The sequence below is a fragment of the Psittacula echo genome, assembly GCF_963264785.1.
Source record: "Psittacula echo genome assembly, chromosome: 6".
Classification (NCBI taxonomy): Eukaryota; Metazoa; Chordata; class Aves; order Psittaciformes; family Psittacidae; genus Psittacula; species Psittacula echo.
The window spans coordinates 71,075,547-71,094,825 of NC_137743.1; the positions used below are offsets into that span (position 1 = coordinate 71,075,547).

The 19,279-nt window shown below is 42.0% G+C and overlaps 1 protein-coding gene across 5 annotated transcripts in view; it reads right to left on the bottom strand.

Moving 5' to 3' along the window:
• Nucleotides 1–18,452, bottom strand: part of PIKFYVE (phosphoinositide kinase, FYVE-type zinc finger containing) — a 62,951-nt gene extending 44,499 nt beyond the window's left edge. For 2 of the 5 annotated variants that reach the window (XM_080620991.1, XM_080620989.1), the window contains exons 1-8: nt 18,386–18,452; nt 15,510–15,691; nt 13,874–14,050; nt 9,276–9,394; nt 6,416–6,587; nt 5,482–5,689; nt 3,963–4,052; nt 598–736 (exon numbers count right to left, since the gene is read on the bottom strand). In XM_080620991.1, the coding sequence (XP_080477117.1) occupies nt 598–736; nt 3,963–4,052; nt 5,482–5,689; nt 6,416–6,587; nt 9,276–9,394; nt 13,874–14,050; nt 15,510–15,681 (1,077 nt within the window). In that variant the 5' untranslated portion in view covers nt 15,682–15,691; nt 18,386–18,452. Of the gene's footprint in view, nt 1–597; nt 737–3,962; nt 4,053–4,826; nt 4,988–5,481; nt 5,690–6,415; nt 6,588–9,275; nt 9,395–13,873; nt 14,051–15,509; nt 15,692–18,261; nt 18,356–18,385 lie in introns of those variants that run through there. The other 3 variants (XM_080620990.1, XM_080620992.1, XM_080620993.1) reach the window with 3 other exon arrangements.
• Between the last annotated feature and the right edge of the window lie 827 nt (nt 18,453–19,279).

The window sequence follows — 19,279 nt, forward strand, 5'->3', positions numbered from 1 at the left end:
ACAACACTGCCTCTGTGGGGAGGTGATAACAAGATTATGCAGAACACTGCTGCACGTTGATTTTTTTTTTTTTTTTTTAAGAAGTGCGTCACTACAACCTTCCACAAATTGTGGTATTTATTCTGCAAACAGAGGGAAGGACCAAGTTAGGTTTTGCCCCAATAAACTGTAACAGCTTTAACTTATTCATTTTGGTGTAACCGTTTTGACACAGCCATTTAAAGTTTTCAATCATATGCCTTATGAAAGGGAAAATCTAAACGTAAAGAAATACAAAATCAGGTCATTGTGCTACAAGTTTAACCCACAAGGAGCCACCATACACCAACTCCATGCCACATAACACACTTTCCTAACAAAAACTGTAAACACTTTTTATGCAAACACCATATGAAACTACAATTTGTTTCAGGAAGATGGAACTGCCCAAAGCAGCACCAATATTACCCATCCCTACACTACCTGGAGGAGTGGTACAAGTAAGAGTGCTCAGACAAGAGCATTTATATGTAGCAAGATACTCCTGCTGCACAATACAAGAAAGGCAAACTTCATCGCCTTCACAGAGCAGGACAAACGGAAGCCTGGTTAAGGTACCAGAAGGATCTTGCGCTCATCCTCATTGGTCTCTGCCTTCGTATGTGTGCGACTGGCCTGGGGGCTGACAGATGTCTCATAGGCAGGCACCATCGGTGAACCTGATCGATCCAGTGACAGGTTAGTGATGCTGGCTGACCTGTAGTGGAAGAGGATTAAAGTTCATTGTGCAGTGCTCCAACAGAGCAGGCATTGATCTTGTATCATGCTAAAAAGGAACTTAAACTCATGACACTGTTCATTCTCCTTAGAGCAGACTTACTGCTTAAAGCCTTGTCCCCCATCAAAATAGGAAAAAGAATTCCTAGGAATCAAGTGTATTGCTTTGGAACATCAAAGTTAAACCTAAGCTTTTGTAAAGCTCTTTGTAGGAAGGAGTTAGAACTAAGTTTAGCCACAGCAATTCATACATGTCTACATTTGACAAGACTGGGGAAGAGATGGGACGCTGGGTAATTAGAAACTCCAGCAGCTTGGAGGCAAGACAGATCCCGGCAAGGGCAGCCAACACCCAGGATACCTGTAAGAGGCCAACGAGATTCCCCCTCTCCTTAACCCATTAAAATTCCTCCTTCTCAGCTCTCCAAAATGGCTGACAGCTTACAGAGTCTAGGAATTTGAGGACTTGCTCTCTAGGGTGGCTAAACTGTCTGCTGAAGATGGAGGTTACTCCAGCTGGCAATCTTCCAATATGGAGCACCCACCTGACATCAGCACAGCCGCTGGGAAATCTTGGCTATGCACTCCACTACAAACACACCATTTTGCAATTATCATTGCAAAGCTAAAAATGCAAATGAAGTTCCAGATACCCACTGCTTCAGTATCCCACAATTAGACTAAGCCTCTCAAGAACCAGAGTGCAACTTCTGCAACCCAGCAGCAAAAAGCATGCAGTGCAAGCTATTAATGCTAACAGCACCCTGAGGAGTGAGAATGGAAAACACTTCTGCATACAGCAAAAAGGAAGCTTAAAATGCCAGTGCTGAACTGCCTCCAGAAGCTTGCAGCAGTTTGAGTGATGAGACCTGTTGCCAGTCTCCAGTCTCTGGAATGAAACTTGGACAACTTCACAGAACTTGATAATTGGCAAACAGACACTAATTATTCCGAAGAATTCACAACAGATGATGTCGATGAGCCTAGGCATGAAAAAGCACTGAGACCTTCTTTCAAATTCTTTTTTCTACAAGGAAGTAGGCACTAATGGTACAATAGTCTCAAAAATCACAGCTTTTTCCTCCTCTGTCTCTTCACAAGAATACAGGGCTGACAAAGGGGTTTAGTTAGGTCCTTTTTAGTAATCTATGCAGAATCAAAGGAAATTATTGGTACTACATCCATATATATCTAGGAGTGATAAGCAAAAACTTTCTGTCCTAGTCAGGCATTCAAGGCAGGCTGAAACTCTGCCAGTTTTCTACTGTTCAGATGCCCTCAAGATAAAGTTAGAATGGGCAGAGTTTTGCAGCTTAACAAAAAGCATTATTGATGCAGAACATGAGACTGACATCAAAGTCCATCATCAAGCACTCCTCCCGGTTGTTTCACAACAACCACTTTAACTATGCCACCTACCTGTAAGCAGCAGGGATATTTGTGTAAAAGGCCATTAAGCAAGACTTAGAACAGTCAGATTTCATATCTGTGTCTTTATCATCACCAGCTACATCCATTACTTCATAGTATTTATCTTTTCTAAAAGCAGAGGGGAGGTTTTGCAATGAAAAAAATCCTTACCCTTCAGAAGACCTGCAAAGGAGGAATTCAAATGTCTGCACTTGCAACATTTGACTGTTGTGCTGGGTTTTTTCCCCCCATAAATAGTCTGAGAAAAACAAGACAAACTCAACACAGATACCCAATGCACATGGAAAACAAATAATACTAATTAACTTCTGCTACCTGCAACTAAATGCACTCAATCTGCATCTTTTTTTGCTTCATCTCATCTAGAAAGAGAAATGGTCTAGCTTCTCTCAAAGAAACATCTACAGTGGCTGAGACAATCTAAATGGTAGCATTGCTTAACCCAAAACAAATAGTTGTTTCCACAGGTTCAGAATTTGATTATTTCTCATCATTGCTTCTCAAACATGAGTCCAGGCAGGTAAGTTACTGCAGGGAGGCCATGAATTCTAACTTGAATGAGCAGTTTGGGCTTGCCAGGTCCAGCTTAGAACCTTTCTATTACTGCATGTGTCAGCAAACAGCAAAGGCCTTTTAAAACAGAAAACATCCATTCAAACAGAAGGAGAGCATCCTCAAGGTTTCAGACATTTCCTGACATCACTGCAGTTATTTAGCATTGAACTTTCAACTCTGGACTCCTTGCCATATTTGCCCAGAATTGATTTTTGGTTCTAGTTTATTCAGTGGTTTACCCCCCCCAGGCGAGATCTTTATTTCTCAGCTGTACAGTCAGTATGGATCTCCTCCTAACCGTTCCCATCACAGAGAAGATAAAGACTCGAAGCAGTGTGCTCCCTGAAAGGCACACCCAGCATCCTTCTCAACAGAAGTTCCCTTGTCTTTGCTGGTCCTGCCAGATCCCTCCAAATTGCTTAACATTCTGCATGCCTGTAATACCAGTGCAAAGAAGTCTCTGAATGTCTCCTGACTCCAACACTGAAATCTGGATTACCTTCAATCTGTTCCTTATACCCTTGCCTCACCTTTATTTCCCAATTTAACCATAATGAAAGTATGTAACCAGAACCATAGCAGAAGCACTGTGAAGCGGAAATTACTTCTTCTTCTAATGTCACCCTATTTAGTGGGATTAGGCTCAAGCATTCACAACTTGTACTAAAGCTCTGCTGAACATTTCCAAGTTCATTCCAGCACTCTTGCATAAAGGCCTATGATAGGATTTTAGCCTAAGGAAGCCTGACAACCTCAAACAAGATTATATTTAATAAAAGAGCAGAAGGAGCAGACTGGGAAGGGGGAAGAGGGAGAAAAAGGGAGTAACAACACACAAAACCAACAAAAGCTACACTAAACAAAATCAAACAAAAGCTCCTCCATGATCTCAGTCTTTACCTCTCATTAACAAGCATCTGTTAGTCCTTTTTCTTGGCTTCCTCATAACTCTACCTGTCTTAGACACTTCTTTCCCTTTCTGTCCTCTTCACCACCACCTTTATTTGACTGATCCAGCAGCAAACTACAGGTTCCTCAAAAGTAGTATATTAATTAGAAAAATGGCCTTTCCTTACCACTACATATGGGTAATAGGGTGCTCCATTTTGAACATGAAACAGCATGCTCTTTAGAAACAAGCCCCAAAATACAGGCTTTACAGTGAAATGTATGCTAGGAGTGCATCCAGAACAGAAAGTACTCATATGTGATTAGTTTACCTATTCCTAGCTGGTGACTTCCCTGCATCCTCCTGGACAGTCCCAAGGCGTGCAGACAGCGTGGGAGTTGAAGAGTCTGGGTGAATCAAGCTGCAAGGAAAAGGAGCACATTACAGATGTTTGAGATTTGCCTCATGCAGCAGTGTCAAAACAGCTGGAATTAAAATACAGTTAATTCCAATGTTACCTCTCATTCACACCCATGATCGTTAAATCAACAAGGGAACAGAGAAATCTTTCCTCATATGTAGATAAATGATATCTGGAGGATAGTGCTCAAGTCTTCTCACTTTAGACTCAAGTCTTAAATAACACAGCCTCTTGCCACTTCTTGCATTATCCTGCCTTCCTGCCCGCTTTCCCTCTGTCCCTTTTTGTTTACACATCTCCTTCCTTACAGGCTGCTATTCCTTGCTTTGGAGGCAGAGGCATTGCCCCTGTATCGCCAACATACCATTTTTGCAATCAAAACAGTGCTATCTATTGATATTGTTAGACAGCTTTTACTCAGATAGCCTGACAACCTTCTGTAATTGTTTAACCTGATCACTATTAACTTTGCATTCCTTTTCCTTCCAGTCCAGAAGGAAGGACAGACAGTAGATGTTCATACAGCACCAGTGTAAATCCCTACTGGATAAAACATGAGAGATAAGCCACTGCAGACCAACTGATACAGCTGTACTGTCTATGCTCTGGGATATAGACTTGTTACTAGTGTGACAGATGCTCTTTGTGAGAAAATGTTTGCAGTACAACCTTGTCTGAGTGGCTGTACTTGCAGAGAGTACCCTACTCCTTTACTTTTAAAGAACATACTGAAAAGACACGCTCTGACTCAAGAATTCCTCGGTAGTTTCATACCTGCCTGTACTTCTGTTTTTAGGAAAACAAGCACCACATCTGTTTTTTTCTTCCTCTCCCCCCACTGAGTTAAATCACAGTCCTCAGAAATCAACTTGCACACCACTTGAGAAGGAGTACAGTGTTCTTTTATTCATCTTCCAAAAATAAAGACCCCCTTATTGAAGAGCACTGGAAGAAATATACTTTGAAAAAAGTATAAGAGAACATTTATAGCTGTCCTTTAAATCCCACTTCCATTAAAACAGATGGTTACTTCCACCATTTCTCTCCTATTTCCACAGACAGCATCTCTTATATTCTCTTGCCCAACCCAAAACCTGACAAGTAAAGCACCAGATTTGTTTCTTGATACATTGGTGGTTAAAAGGGATGTTTTTTTGATTTGTCTAAAAACCTGCTCTGCCACTGGTATAGAATCACTGATTCACTAGGTTAAAGGAAGGACTGCAAATAATTTAAAGCTCCAATAGACAAGTTTCTAAATTTCAACACAAAGAGAAGAATATTAGAAGCAAGCACAGGATTAGATTCTTTTTACATGAGACATACTTCTAAGTTTCCTAGATGGAAACCACCAGCTTTCATCTAGGCAGGTGTGAGCCTGAAAACACAATTAAGATTCTGCATCTCAGCACAAAACCATTCACTTTACCTTTGCCAGGTTAGATCCTCCTCCAGGAAGATGTTGCGGCTAGCTTTACGGCTCCCAACTGGTGTGCGTGGCTCACCAGGATCCAGCACTGATACAGAACATGCAGAATCTGACAGAGCATTTAAGTCTTCTCCAATAGAATTGCTGTCTGTGGAGTGCGCGTAGCTTAAGGCTATTTTGCGGCAGTAAGTGCAGGCTCGGAGATCCCCTATGGAAAGGGGAATCAGAGCGTGTAAGTGAACAGGAACAAATACTACTCTGTTTCTACAGGATCAGAGGTATACAGTGGTGGAAAAAGGATTTGCTGTTTCAAATCCTCTTTGTGTGTTTAAGTCTACTTCTCTTATTTCCTTAAAAAGCAAAACGCCAGATAATTATACACTCAGTGAATTTCTCCAAGTCAAATGATGCATAACATTATCAGTAAGAGAGAGATAGGTTGTGGGGAGAGGAAGATAGCACATAGGCACACGGAAATGAAGGTACAACAACAGCCAGTCCGATATGACACATCAGCTGATGTCTGGGAATCATCACCTCCATCAGATGCCTTCAGTTTGGTAAGTGGTATTTGAAAGAGTTTCCCTCACCTTCAATTAGACCATGTGGCTCACTATATTTTAAAATTACCATTACAAGGAGCAGCTTCTACTTGAGCACACTTTTTGTAGTGAACATCCTTGTTAAATAGTGTATAGTAAAATAGCTATATTTGTTTTGTCATCATGGACATAGTAATGGTAAAAACAAGCAGGCGTAATCTGACATTGTGCATGAAGAAACTGGTAGAATTAAGTCCTGTGATTCCTTTTGCATATTTCTAAGCCCACTAGAGACCTGTACAGCATTTCCTAGCAGGTGCCAGAATCTAAAACACAGTAGTCATGAGCTGAGCACACAGAGAATGTTCTGCTTTTCAACAGATAAACCCTACCTGTATAGCCCATGAATTTTCCAGGGATTTCCTGATTGCAGCATCGACTACAGAAGATCTGCCCACAGAGTCGACAGTGGTGCCTCCGTCGGAAGGTGGTGAATTTCTCACTGCAGTCATAGCATTCCTTGCACTGGCTGTCAGGCATCCAGTACTGCTTCAAGTCACTGTCCTACAAGGGAAGGCAGCAGAGAAAATTTTTTATGCAAACAAAAAAGCACGTTCGGACCTATGATTGCTTTGTAGACTGTGCACATGAAAAGGGCAATTTCATATATTCGTGTGTGTGCACACTCTTGTGTATAAGCACAGAAAAGATTTTTCACATGGTTTTGTAGTGAGTCAGAAGACTGAGAGAGCTCTTAACTGTGAGAATAAATCTAGCAAGCCTTTGCCTTCTTGATCCAAGATGGAGGCAAAGCAGATAAAAGTTATCATGAGCTGTAGATAAAGGTCAAGAAGAAACATGAAGTACTGTTTGCAGTTCCCTCTCATTTACACCTAGCACATGACAGGCCCTCAACTAGCACAGTTAAAAAAAAAAAAAAAAAACAACAAAAAAACCCAACTATTTCAAAAGACCATTTTAACACGTAATACTGGGATGTACTTTGAAAGGATTTATACATACATGTAAAAATTTTGTTATGTGATCAAATTCTTCAAAAATAAATAATAATAAAATAAAAATAAAATAAATAATCAAATTCTTCAATAAACAGTTGTAAAAGCCTCTAGCCCAGATTGACATTGCTCCAAAACTCCAGGTTAACTACTACATGAAGACAACTGTGGAGTACACACTTAGCAGACAACAACATATACTGATGTACAGCATGGGTGAAGCCACAGGAATTTGTGTCTTAAGACTTGACAACAAAGAGTTAAAACTTCTGTTTGGTGTTGTAGCTATAAACAGAGGAAGACAAATCTCAATTATGATTCTGAGCACACGAGCTACAATTACAGTGGATGGAGACAACCACTAATGGCCACATGACAGCTCTGACTGTGAAAACACTCTTTGCTAGAGTTCAGTTCTAGCAATAAGCCTTTTCAGAGGGACTGAATACTCTGGGATTTTCTTTGGAAGAGAAACTACTGCAAGAATTTTCTCAAAGCAACCCAGGAAGAGAGTAACTGCAGAGAAAAGTGATCCATCCTCCAATTTTCACATTACAAAATACAAGAAAAGCATAGCTGAATTGGGGCGCTTTTTTGATGTTTACAAAGTGAAGTTTGACATAGTTGCTAGACCAATTTTGAGACCAAACGAGCTATGATCAACAAGACAACAAATTCATGCTGTACTCACCCAAGAAAGCTTGTACAGAAAGAGGTCAAAGACCGCTCAAGGCAGTCCAGTGTTCAAAAGAGCCTTGAAATCCTCAAGATGAACACTAAGCTTCAAGCAGGGAAAGATACAATGAAGAACTTCCCAAGAAACTGTTGCAAAGCTGCAGGGGACGCCAATTACCAGGTTTTGCTGCAGCTCTGCAGGATAAGCCAAGTCTCTGGTTCTGCCACATGAGTGGCTGTTTCAAGCAGCAGTGCCTTTGTTCATCATCTCTCCCTCTTTGCCTCTGCACCACTTGCACATAGCTGGATTTTTAGAAACATAACCACTGCTGCTGACACCTTCCAGATCTCTTCCTTTTTCAAGTCAGAGCCAACACGCATGACAAGAACAGACTGCAAAGAAAGGTTTAGAACAGAAGCCTGGCCCCCATTAGCAGTACAGGTTGATTAGAGGGGCACCTACCAGGATCTGTCATGCTATCTACAACAGTAAAGTGGTCTCCTGTAGAGTCAGACAGTAGAAAGAAATTGCTGCCTGGAGTGACTCAAGCAAGACATGGCTGCAGTCAAGGGCAGTGATGCATTACTATCTCTACAGAAGTCAGCATGCTGACAACTAACATAACAGTTTCAGAGAAAGATCTAGACATACACATTTACTGCTGCATCCTAACTGAGCACTTCTCCAATAGCTTCAAAGATGTCTGAAAGTCTCCAGGGCCTTCAGAAGCTGCCACAAACTGAAACATTAGTAGGAGCCACACTCAGTGCCCTGCTTACTGCAATGAAAGGTTTTTGCTTTAACCTCAAAAATATAATCCTTTCTACCACAGCAAAGTTACTCTTACAAGCAGAATAGCACTGGAAGCTAAGTGAGTTTGCTCAAAGTCTACCTGTAAAAGCTACCAAGCCAAAACTCTTTTTTTCTTCATTCAGTTTAATTAAATGTACTTCTGCCTGTTCATGCCTTGCTCCCAGACACAGCTATTTATATCATCATTTATAAATAGTTGTGGCTTTTCTCAACTGGACCCTCCTCTTAAAGGCATGGCTCAACACAGCAGAAGGAGGTGAAATCAGCAAGTCAGTAGCAACCACCAGATCCTTAACCAGCTGAATCAAAACAGATTACCAGAACAAGCCTTTCAAGCAAATATTGCTCACCAATCATTACCACAGCAAACAGATTTAATCATCCTCAGAATTATCGTTGTTATTTGTGACAGTCAATGTGTTTCAAATGCCCATGGTTAACCTTTGACTATAAAAACCATCAGGTAATACTAGATTAGGTAACACAGAAGTGGGAAGGAGTTTAAAATGAAAGCACCTTATTCAAGTTCAGAAAGCTGAGGGCAATATTTCACTTCTACAATATGACAGATGTTTGACATGCCACAAGTAAACATCACTGTTTCCTCTGCACTCACAATTTTTATTCACTCATCCTTCAAACTTCTGAAAAATCCCTGTGATGTAGCTAAAATACGAAGCTCAGAGAAGCCCAGTAAAAAATTCAGTTTCTATACAGTTTGACCTACAAATCCCTAAGAAGTAGTACCTGGCTCTTCCCCTCCATGATTTCTTTGAGGCGCTTTAAAACAGTGCTGAGGCTTCTTAACTGAACTGCTGTTCGAGGATCATGACCTCCAAGAGGTGGCTCTACTTTCCTTCGATTGTCTGGAAGGGAAGGGAGAGTAGTATTCATTTCTCCTGTGATACATCAACATTCACATCACTACACAAAACCCCACTAGAGGGAAAAATGTTCACATATGTATTATACACTTTACAAAGTCACAGCCTGTATCACTTCTAGCCCTTGGACTTTTCTTCCCCAAAAGGAGCTTCTGATGCCAGATAGCCTATTTTGACTGACATTTTAAATACCATCCCCTGCCTTTACAAGAACCGATTTAATTGTCTGAGAATGAAAGCATCTTTTAAAGAAATAAAGCTATTTTCAACTTACCACACAAACCTTGTAATAATAGTCTTTTAGGAAGCACTGAAGTCTCATTTTAGAATGCCCTTTAGGATATTAATATGTACAAAATAATTACAACAATATTTACACTCATTCTAGGACTAGTGTAAGCCAATGTCTTAACCCAAACTTATTTATAAATTGCTACAGCAAGTCTCAGGACTTAATTGCTCAGTTTCTATTAAAAACAGTAATTCAGAATAAAATGCATCCAGAAGTTCACATTTTTGGGGGTTTTTTGATTTGTAATTTTTTTTTAAAAGTTAAAAGCCAAGTTGTTGAGAACTTGTACAGTCATTCTTGATTAACTATAGCAAAGACACTCCTCTATAAAAATGTAATGCAGTTAATTTCTTTCCTATGAAATGCTAGATTACTTTGAAGCATTGCTGAACAAGTTACAAATAGGATCTTTCTCTCCAGAAGGATCTGCAAACCCAGTGCTGTATTTACCTGAATATTTAAACATTTTCAGAGTCACTTTTCTACATAAAAAGTTTTCTGAATAGTTTAAAGTTTCTTACCAGCTCCGTTGCTTTCCATCTGACTAGCATTTTATTTTGATTCCCCCTAGCACAAAAAGAACAGTCATGGCTGCTTTCTGTTTACTGCTTTAGATACCACTGATGTCAGCGGGAACGCTGACAGCACCAGCACAAGCATGTTAACTATTGGCATGCAGTAATAGGTAGGCTATTCCTTTGTGTGCAGATCAAAACCCTTAGAGTAAAGAGATTAAAACTGTGGGATTCCATGCCTCTTCTTCAGTAGATATCTTAGTAGATATTTTTAATCAGCCCACATATAGCTGCTTAATAACTTGTATACAACAAAGAAGCCACAACAGATCTTTTTAAAGAGATTCTGGGGTGCTTAAACCCAGTTAAGTGGCCAGCCACTTGGAATTTATTTATTAAAACAGAACGAAAAACAGCAACAAAAATACTCTTGGACAGCATCAGGCTGAGTATTTTAGGGTGATTAAAGACACCATCCCTATTAAAAAAAAAAAAAAAAAAAAAAAAGCAAACCACATTTATCAGTCTTAGGTTAACTCTTACTCCTAATCCAAATTCCATTACTATAAATATCAGTCATTTTCTCAGTCAATGCACACATAGAATCATAGAATAGTTATGGTTGGAAAGGACCTTAAGATCATTTAGCTCCAATCCCCAACATGATTTACAGATGTGCGCTTTCAGCATTGTAACGTCTCAAGAAAACATTGATAATACTATGGAAAACTATGGCTTCTCCTTACTTCTATCAAAAGATTTATGTTGAGTTTACTGCCTGGACTTTCCTGCTGCAACTTTCAAATTCCAGAATATCTTCTTTCCAGGAATGTTGCTTCCAACCAAAAAAAAACCCCAAAAAAACCAAACACACCCCCCCCAAAAAAACCCACTACCAGGCCTCCTGCCTAACTAGCTACAAGTCTGAGGCAAGTGATGCCCAAAGTATGAACATACATAGCACTGAGGAAATGCCACAGATAACTCCACACTGGTTCTCTTGCTAGTTAAATGCCCCTTTGTGTGTTACATAAGGAAAAGAAAAAAAAAAAAAAAAACAACAAAGTCAAAAGGATGTGATATACATTAGGAAAAGCATGCCATCAGCAGTTGGAGCACATGGCTAACCTCTTTATACTAGAAAAGCTGACTGATTCTCACATTAAAATTCAGTTGGCTTTTGCCCGTTGCAATCATGTCATTTCTCCCTTTCTGGGAGAAAATACATTGTATAGCAAGAATGTAAGAAATTATCATTCCTGCAGTACAGGGCACACTGTGTCTAACACTCCGTCCCTATAAAAGAATTCACATGTATCAATCTTTGGTTAACTCTTACTCTCAATCCAAATTCTGTTACTATAAATACCAGTCACTTTCTCAATCAATGCACACACGATTTCCAGAAGTATGCTTTCAGCATAGTAACTATACTTCCTTATTTCACCATTAAACCTGCAAAACTCATGTTCCCTTCCACAAACACAGAAACTGTAAGCATATTTTTCTTGCTTTGCCACAGTATCATCCCAATTGCTACTAGTTGCACTTCTGAAGAGTTTTCATATCTTTTTATTTGACCACACTTACACATTTAAGGAGTGGTCAGGTTTTTTAACTGTTCCTGAAGTGTCAGACTCATTATATGCTACCAAAACAAACCAACCCAAAACAAAAACCACACAAAGTCACACACCCCAAAAAAACACCCCACAACCCACACCCCAACAGACACAATTAAAATTTCACACAATAAATTACGTTTTTAAAATAAAATTAAATTTTATTTAAGTGTTATTTCATCTGTTTGGCAACCAGATTAGCTCCACAAACTTCTGTTTGACATTCTCCACCCAGGACAAAAAACACCTGCAGGAAGTGAAGACAGCTTCCTCATAATTTTGATATACAGAGTCCTTATACTTCCTCAGTCCACAACTCCACTGTATCTTCATCCATTTACTCTTCTTCCCTAGCCAAACACTCATACAACACAGTTATTTTTTACTTGATACCATCTTGCATTTAACAAACAAAAGCCAGCCAGATCTCAGCCCTTTATCTTTTCAGGACTACCAGTTTATACAGTAACTGTGGTTTTCCTATGCATTACTTTCCAGTCTATATGTTCACTAAACCAAACCTCAATGTACCAAAGGAGCCCCATCTAGATTTCCCAGTTTAACCTATTTATCCTTCTTACGCTAAAAATTAACTCCTGCAGCTAAAGAAAAAAGTTCTCATATCTCAACAGTAACCCTCATCCTTCCTATATGTATTTATGGCTGCTGATCCTTGGAAAAACCTGCATATCCTCTGAAATACTATATGTTTTTCTCCTCTTTTTCCTACTCTCCCCACCTGAACTCTGATCACTGAGAAGGAACCTGCAATACTATTCCAGCTGTGATTACCTATTCAGTACATCAAGTCTTATTTCTCTGGCTGCCTAATCCCAGTGGAAGTCAAACAGCAAGATTACTTCTGCATCCTGAGCACCAATCAACCTACCTCACTTAAAGGTTTCTAACCTGTAATCCCCAGATAATTTCCAAGTGGTAACTAAGAAGGAAGTAAATTGACAAGTCAGCCAAGAGCACACTGCTGTACTTTGAGCATTTGAGAAAAACCTTTAAAAAGCAAAACAAAACAAACAACAAAACTTAACTGGTTTGTTGTGACAGGTAAAACTGAAGAGCACAAACAGTACTAGACGGCAAGAAGGAAGACAATGAATGTGTTCCACTAAAGCAGCATGCAAATGACTCACAGAGATGCAAATGCTAGTTATCTGTTCTGGACTTTTGCCTAGTTATCAAAACTACACATCTTTCTAAAACTCCCATACACATACGCAGCATTTAAGATCCAATTTGTTTACACTAGATACTATATTCTTGGAAATACTATCTTGCATAGGATTTTTACTCAGCTTAGCAGTTTGATCAAGGCTATCACAAGCAGCCAATATTAACCAGGCAGATCTCAAGAGGGACCCCTGCAACCTACTTACTAGCTCTTCCACATCTTCATAAAGCCATTACACAGTAGCAGCTTTGAAATCACATTCAGTTCTCATTGCAGCTAAGAGAGATTCAGTATGGCATCTGGCAACAGTTCCAAGGTTAAGAATAAAAAAGGTTTAGACACAAGTTTCTATTCAATTCTTCTCAAAACAGCTACAAGCAAAAACCCTGCATTTATAACTGCCTTGAAAACACACACATCAAAACCCCATCCAAACTGAGCCCTGAAGTTACAGCTTGTATGTGGCTGTTAAGAAACTGAAGCTAGGAAACTAAAGTCTCTCACGACAAAGCAGAAATTTTCAGGATCAAGGTTCAAGTAACTTTAAGACACTGGCTGTGTTTTGGCAGCCTCTTTTTCCAGACTGCTTTGTAATTGAAATAGCAGAGCCCCAGCAACAGTGTCTTGCTAGAACATTAGAAGGGTGGAGGGAACATGCTTCTGAGGTCAAAGTGCAACCTCACCAACAAAAGCAGTGTGATATCAAATATATCAAGCAGCCTGATATCAAATTCTGCTTTCAACCTAGACAGTTGACAAACCTTTCTTCACCTCCTTCCACCTCACTCTGAAGCATCCTAGACTGGCTAGTACAACATTTCCTTGTAGAATAAGATCTGAAATTACCCAGAGTTGTAGAAGATCTTCTTTGCAGCTCACCAGTCAGCTGTTTTTTGTAAGGAACTGGTGAGCTCTGAGAGTGAGTCCTGGGATGCTGAGGTCTGGACCAGCCACCACTCAATGCTTGTGGATCACTCTGTCCTGCTTCTGCTCTCTCTGCTGTGGATGAAGGTCTGCCATCATCTGGAGTTGGCAAAAAGAAAAAAACCAACTACTCAAACACGATTAAGAAAACCAGTAGTGCATGCAAAACTACAAGCAAACAACTCCCATAAATAGCTTATTTGGATCATGTTTATACATTAGAACTTGTCTGTCAAGGCTCAGGCTATTTCAGAAATACCCCTAACATGAAAAGTGTACAAGAAACAAACAGGCAAGCATGAATTATTCTTGCTATATTGAATAGCTATGCTTGATTATCAGCTTCTGCCCTGAAAAGTTTTTCAGGTTTGTTAAAAGACAGCACTGAGGTAATTAAAGTTACCGCAGCCTTTCATACACCACACTTTTCCATCAGAGGATCAAGTATGGACAGGTTATCATTGATTAACATGCCCATTTGATGGGCTGTTTCAAAGTTATTTTCCCATTCTTTCAACACAACACTTAGCTGATCCCAGCTACATTTTTCAGAAACAAACAAGTGAAGCCAATATTGACCGTATCTTATGATGCTTTCAATGAATTAATAATGACAAGTGATATTGCACTATGCAAATTAATAGCAGTCATACCAAGTAATTATTTTTCATTCTGCACAAGAGGAAGCTACACAGATCAGTCTGCTTACACAAAAAGCTACCTTGACCCTTTTTCCCTAGGCAAAACATTGCAGAAGTATGCTTAGCAGAGCTGGATAATGAACAGACTAAATAAAAGCAGCTGAACAGTTTGCCATCTCCAGCAAACAGATACAGTTTTTGTACACAACCAAGGTGCACACATTCACCACTCTTTGCAGTATATTTCTTTGAGACAAAAAACTCATAGCTGTCTAAGAGCTTGCCTACTGAGACTTTAAGTGTTTCATAATACATGCAGCACAAAGGCCAAAATCAAGTAGTACTTTTAATACACAAAACTTTCACAACACTTCAGGCCTCTTGATACTTAAGCCATGCAAATTAAGGGTAGACTTACTGTATATGCACTGCTTTATTGCAGCTCAGCTGCCACCCACCTGAAGGTACAAGATGCACAGGAAGGTGAGGAATGGAAGAAGTCTGTAGTAAGAACTTACATTGGAAGGACAAGCACGCATTTTGCTTATATAGGCTGGCAGAAGGTTAATCCTGCTTTTAGCCTCAAAAACTTCATAAAGGCAAAGGAAATCCAGATGCCCAGCTAAGAAGCTATACAATACTAACTGTTAACTGGCTTGTCTGTGACCTTTATGAGCAGACACGGATTTCTAGCTGCAACATGCTGGCTATCTTCTCCCACAGCAAAGCTCTACTAATGTCACCCAAAAAGCAAGATGCAACACCCCTCACAAAAGGACTGACTCACAATCCATCTGGCCAGCCATCTGACATTATGCTCTAATATTCAGAAGCATTTTTACAAGTTTATGTGGCAGCAGAGGACATCAATAAAACAGACAGCACACACAAGCCACGCACATACATTCCCAACTTACCTTTACTGAAACGGAAGAGATTTACAAAAGAGCTGTAAGCTGATTTAAAAGGAGGCTCATCCTGGTCAGGAGTCAGGGGTTTGAAGTGAGTGAGATGAGACGGACTACTAGGAGTGTGAGGTAGATCACTGGAAGAGTCCAATGTTGGAGATCGTTTGTCATCTGCGGCCATTTCACGTGCCCTGGAAAGAGTTCAGCAACATGCATTATACACAGGGTGGCGAAATGGAATATCTTCAGTGAACGGAAGAGGAGGTGTCTCATTAGGTGCAAGGGGAAGGGGGGGCACTCATCCCACCTACCCCAGATATCTGTTATTAGCACATGCCAAGAGTGCCAGTTAGAAGCCTATGTCCCCTGCCTTACTCATTGGAAAGAGATCAGCATTTCTGCAGCAAGCAATTCAGAGCTCCTAGTTAAACATCCAGAGCAATCAAAGTAAACAGCCACTACACTGTCTGCCAACACACTCTGGTTGCTGTTTTACGGAAACCTGAAGTTTTCAAATGGAGACTCTGCATCCCAATCACAAGGAAGTTTTCTCTTTAATAGATTTTTAATAAAATTCTTTTCATCTTTTTAATAAAAAATCTTTTAATAAAAATCTTTTCATCTTTAATCTCCTGTCAATGCTGTGACTTCTGCAGCCCTTGTAATAAGACAACTGAAGACAGGCCTGAGCAAGCACAAGACACACTCATTGTTTGGCCAGGTTAACTCCAGAATGAGAAAGAACGAACTGCAAACAAAAGCAGGACTTAAAGATTAAGTTTTATGGCACACTGTTTCCTTCCCCTTCCTTTCCCACTGCACTACAATACAGGGCCTTGTGTAAGTTAGCAGGGAGGCAACCCAAACTGTGGTTTTTTTTGTTGTCATATCTTACACCTCTAAACTTCCTTGTTTTCAAGAGTAGCTACATAAAGAAAAACAAAGTCAAAAAACATTCTACATTAGAGGAAGCCATACTTGTTAAGCGTATTTGCTGTGTACCAAAACTTTCATATGGGCAACAGTCATATATCCCTACAGCCCATATTCTTTAACCTCAATACGCACCTGATTTCTTCCACTCCACCTCACTAAGCCTGCACTTCTGGCCTGCTAAGGTGCTTACTACCATCACCTTTGTTTAAGCAAGACTTAGTGAAATGTTTGACAGAGCTGGAACACGGGGAGCAATGGAACCTATGATGACAACTGACTTTTACCCATGCCAAGCATCAAAATCCTGTATGAAATCTACTTCCTGCCTAGTAGCTGATACATGCTCCTTCATGAAATACTAATTCCCAGTTTTCACAACTGCTCCCTAGAATCTACAGGAATATTTTACTGACTAAAATACTTTCTTCCAAGTCTTAAGAAGCCATGCTAAAAATCTATGAAGTCCAGAGAAAATCCACATGGTTGACAAGTGATACTGGAAGTGCTAACAAGCTGTATGCAGCAAAGTTTGACCACTCCCATGACAAATGGGCAAAAGATGGTATCTGCACGTCTATCATATGACTTGTCAGTGGACTTCTGCTTGTTGCTCTCTATAGTAAGCACCTTCAGCTCTGAGTTTCTCCTGACATTCACATATCTTCAAGAAAGAAAGCAAAAAAGGCATCAATCATTTCAAGAGAAACTTCAATCAGGTTCTTGAGTCTTAGTCTGGAATGTTTCCACATCCCTTTCCCCACATCCCTTTTACCCCATTTTCCACAATTCATCACATTTTTTGCTGTTCTTCATTTCAGCTGTATTATTCAAACAACAGATGATTTGAACATGCTTAGGCACCACAGTGCATGGAAAATGCCTTCAAATCTTATCTTCAGGTAAATTTGGACTTGTTTCCTTAATACTTGAGACAATGTTTAATGTACAACAGGGTTATGCTCACACACACACTACCACATTTAAAATGCCTTTATGAAGTCAACCAAAAGTCTTATAGGAAATTGTGTTCATCTCTCAGCAACCAGCTATAACCTGGCAAGATAAAAAGAATCAAGGAAGTCTCTGAACTTGCATATATCGGACACAGGATTCTGGAAAAATAAACTTGGGCTTCAAGGGAAAAAAACACACAGTAATTACTTCTGTGACAGCAATACTAGTCTAATTAAAACACATTGAAAAAAAAACCACTGTACTTGGCATTAGCTCCACAAATACTTGGATTTTCTGTGCCATACAACACATAAGCTATGACATGCACCATCCTTTCTTAAAGTGCTTTAGTTCTCCCACTAAAAGGAAAACACTTCTTCCCTCCTCCCTCAAGGAAACAGGGAAAGAGTCACTTCCTTATATGTTAATGGAAATCAGAAAGTGCACATATCAACCAACAGGCACAAAACCAGATTACATCTTCCTCAGCTACATCCAGAGTGGCTCCATGACACCCTGCACCCCACAAAACTGACAACAACTGCTCAGAGACACAAGGGTCCATGCACTCCTTGTTACCTGCATCTAATCCCCAGGCACCTGCTTAACACACCCCGGATATAAAAGCTAAACTATCGTAACTTAAACATAACTATGTTACACACACGCACACATTTTACTGCCAACCTCCGCGCCGGAGCCACGCTGACTGCCTCGCTTCCCACCGTGCAAAGGGGACACACCCCCCGCCACGCACACGCAGTGCCACCCACCACGAACGGCAGACCGGAAGATGACCTGCGACCGGGAGGGAAAGAAGCGGCGGACTACTGTCCACACGCAGCTGCCACGCAGGGACCCCCACACCAACCTAGGAGCGCTGCCACCCGCCGCTATCAGGGACCAGGCCGGGCCCCACACAAAGAGCTCACACACCGCAACAACCACCACCGCGAGACCAGGCAGGACCGCCGGACCCCGGAGGCTGTGCTCACCTGCTCTTACGGGACCGGTGCAGGGTGCTGGCGCTTAGGCCCAGCGCAGCACCGCCTCTTTTCACCCCCTCCCGCGCAGCTCCGGGCAGGCCCGCTGCCCCGCCCCGCCCCTAGCAACGCGCCGCGCTGCCGCCAGCCCTGCCTAATCGCCCGCCTACGGCGCCGCTCCTTGCCGAGGCATGGCCAATCGAGGCTCCGCGCCAATCCACCCGCCGGCGGCAGCCGTTGGGGTGGTGCCGCTGGGGCGGTGTCCCCCGCACAGCCCGCCCTGCGGCCGCATCGCCCCATCTCGCCTCTCCGCCCCAGCGCTCTGGGGCGCTTCCCCTGCTCGGTGCTGCGGAGAGGCTCCTCCCGAGCGGGGCAGTTCCGGGCTGCCACAGCGGGAGACACGGTGAGGCGGGTGTTTCCCGCTGGGCTTCCTCCCAGTTCTCACTCCCGGCCTCGCCCCACTGTTCAGGGGGGCTATAGTGCCGGCACGGCCAGCTCCGGGCCGATAAACGTGTCCGTGCCCGCCCGTGTGTACGCGTATCCCCCGGGCTGCACCGTGAGGCGGTTCCGCCGAGGCCTGCCAGTACAGCGCTAAGGGCAGCCTGGCCTCCCGCGCTCTCCCAGGGGCCCGCTCCAGCAGCCAGGGCACGCCCGCGGCCCCTCGGCGCCCAGGCCTCCGTGCTCGCCAGTGCCTTCAGCTTCCCTGTGGAGACGCAGGCCACTTACTGCGGCTGTCTCGGGAGAGCGCGGAAAAGGCTCGGCTCGGCGGGCCGGCTGCCGCGCTGCGGGGTGCCTGGCCCGGCGAAAGCGCCACGGCGCGTTATGTGCTGCCGCGGCCTCCTCAGGAGGAGGCATGGGCACGCAAACCCAGGGGCCCGAGCAGAGCAAAGGCAGGACCGGGCCCGC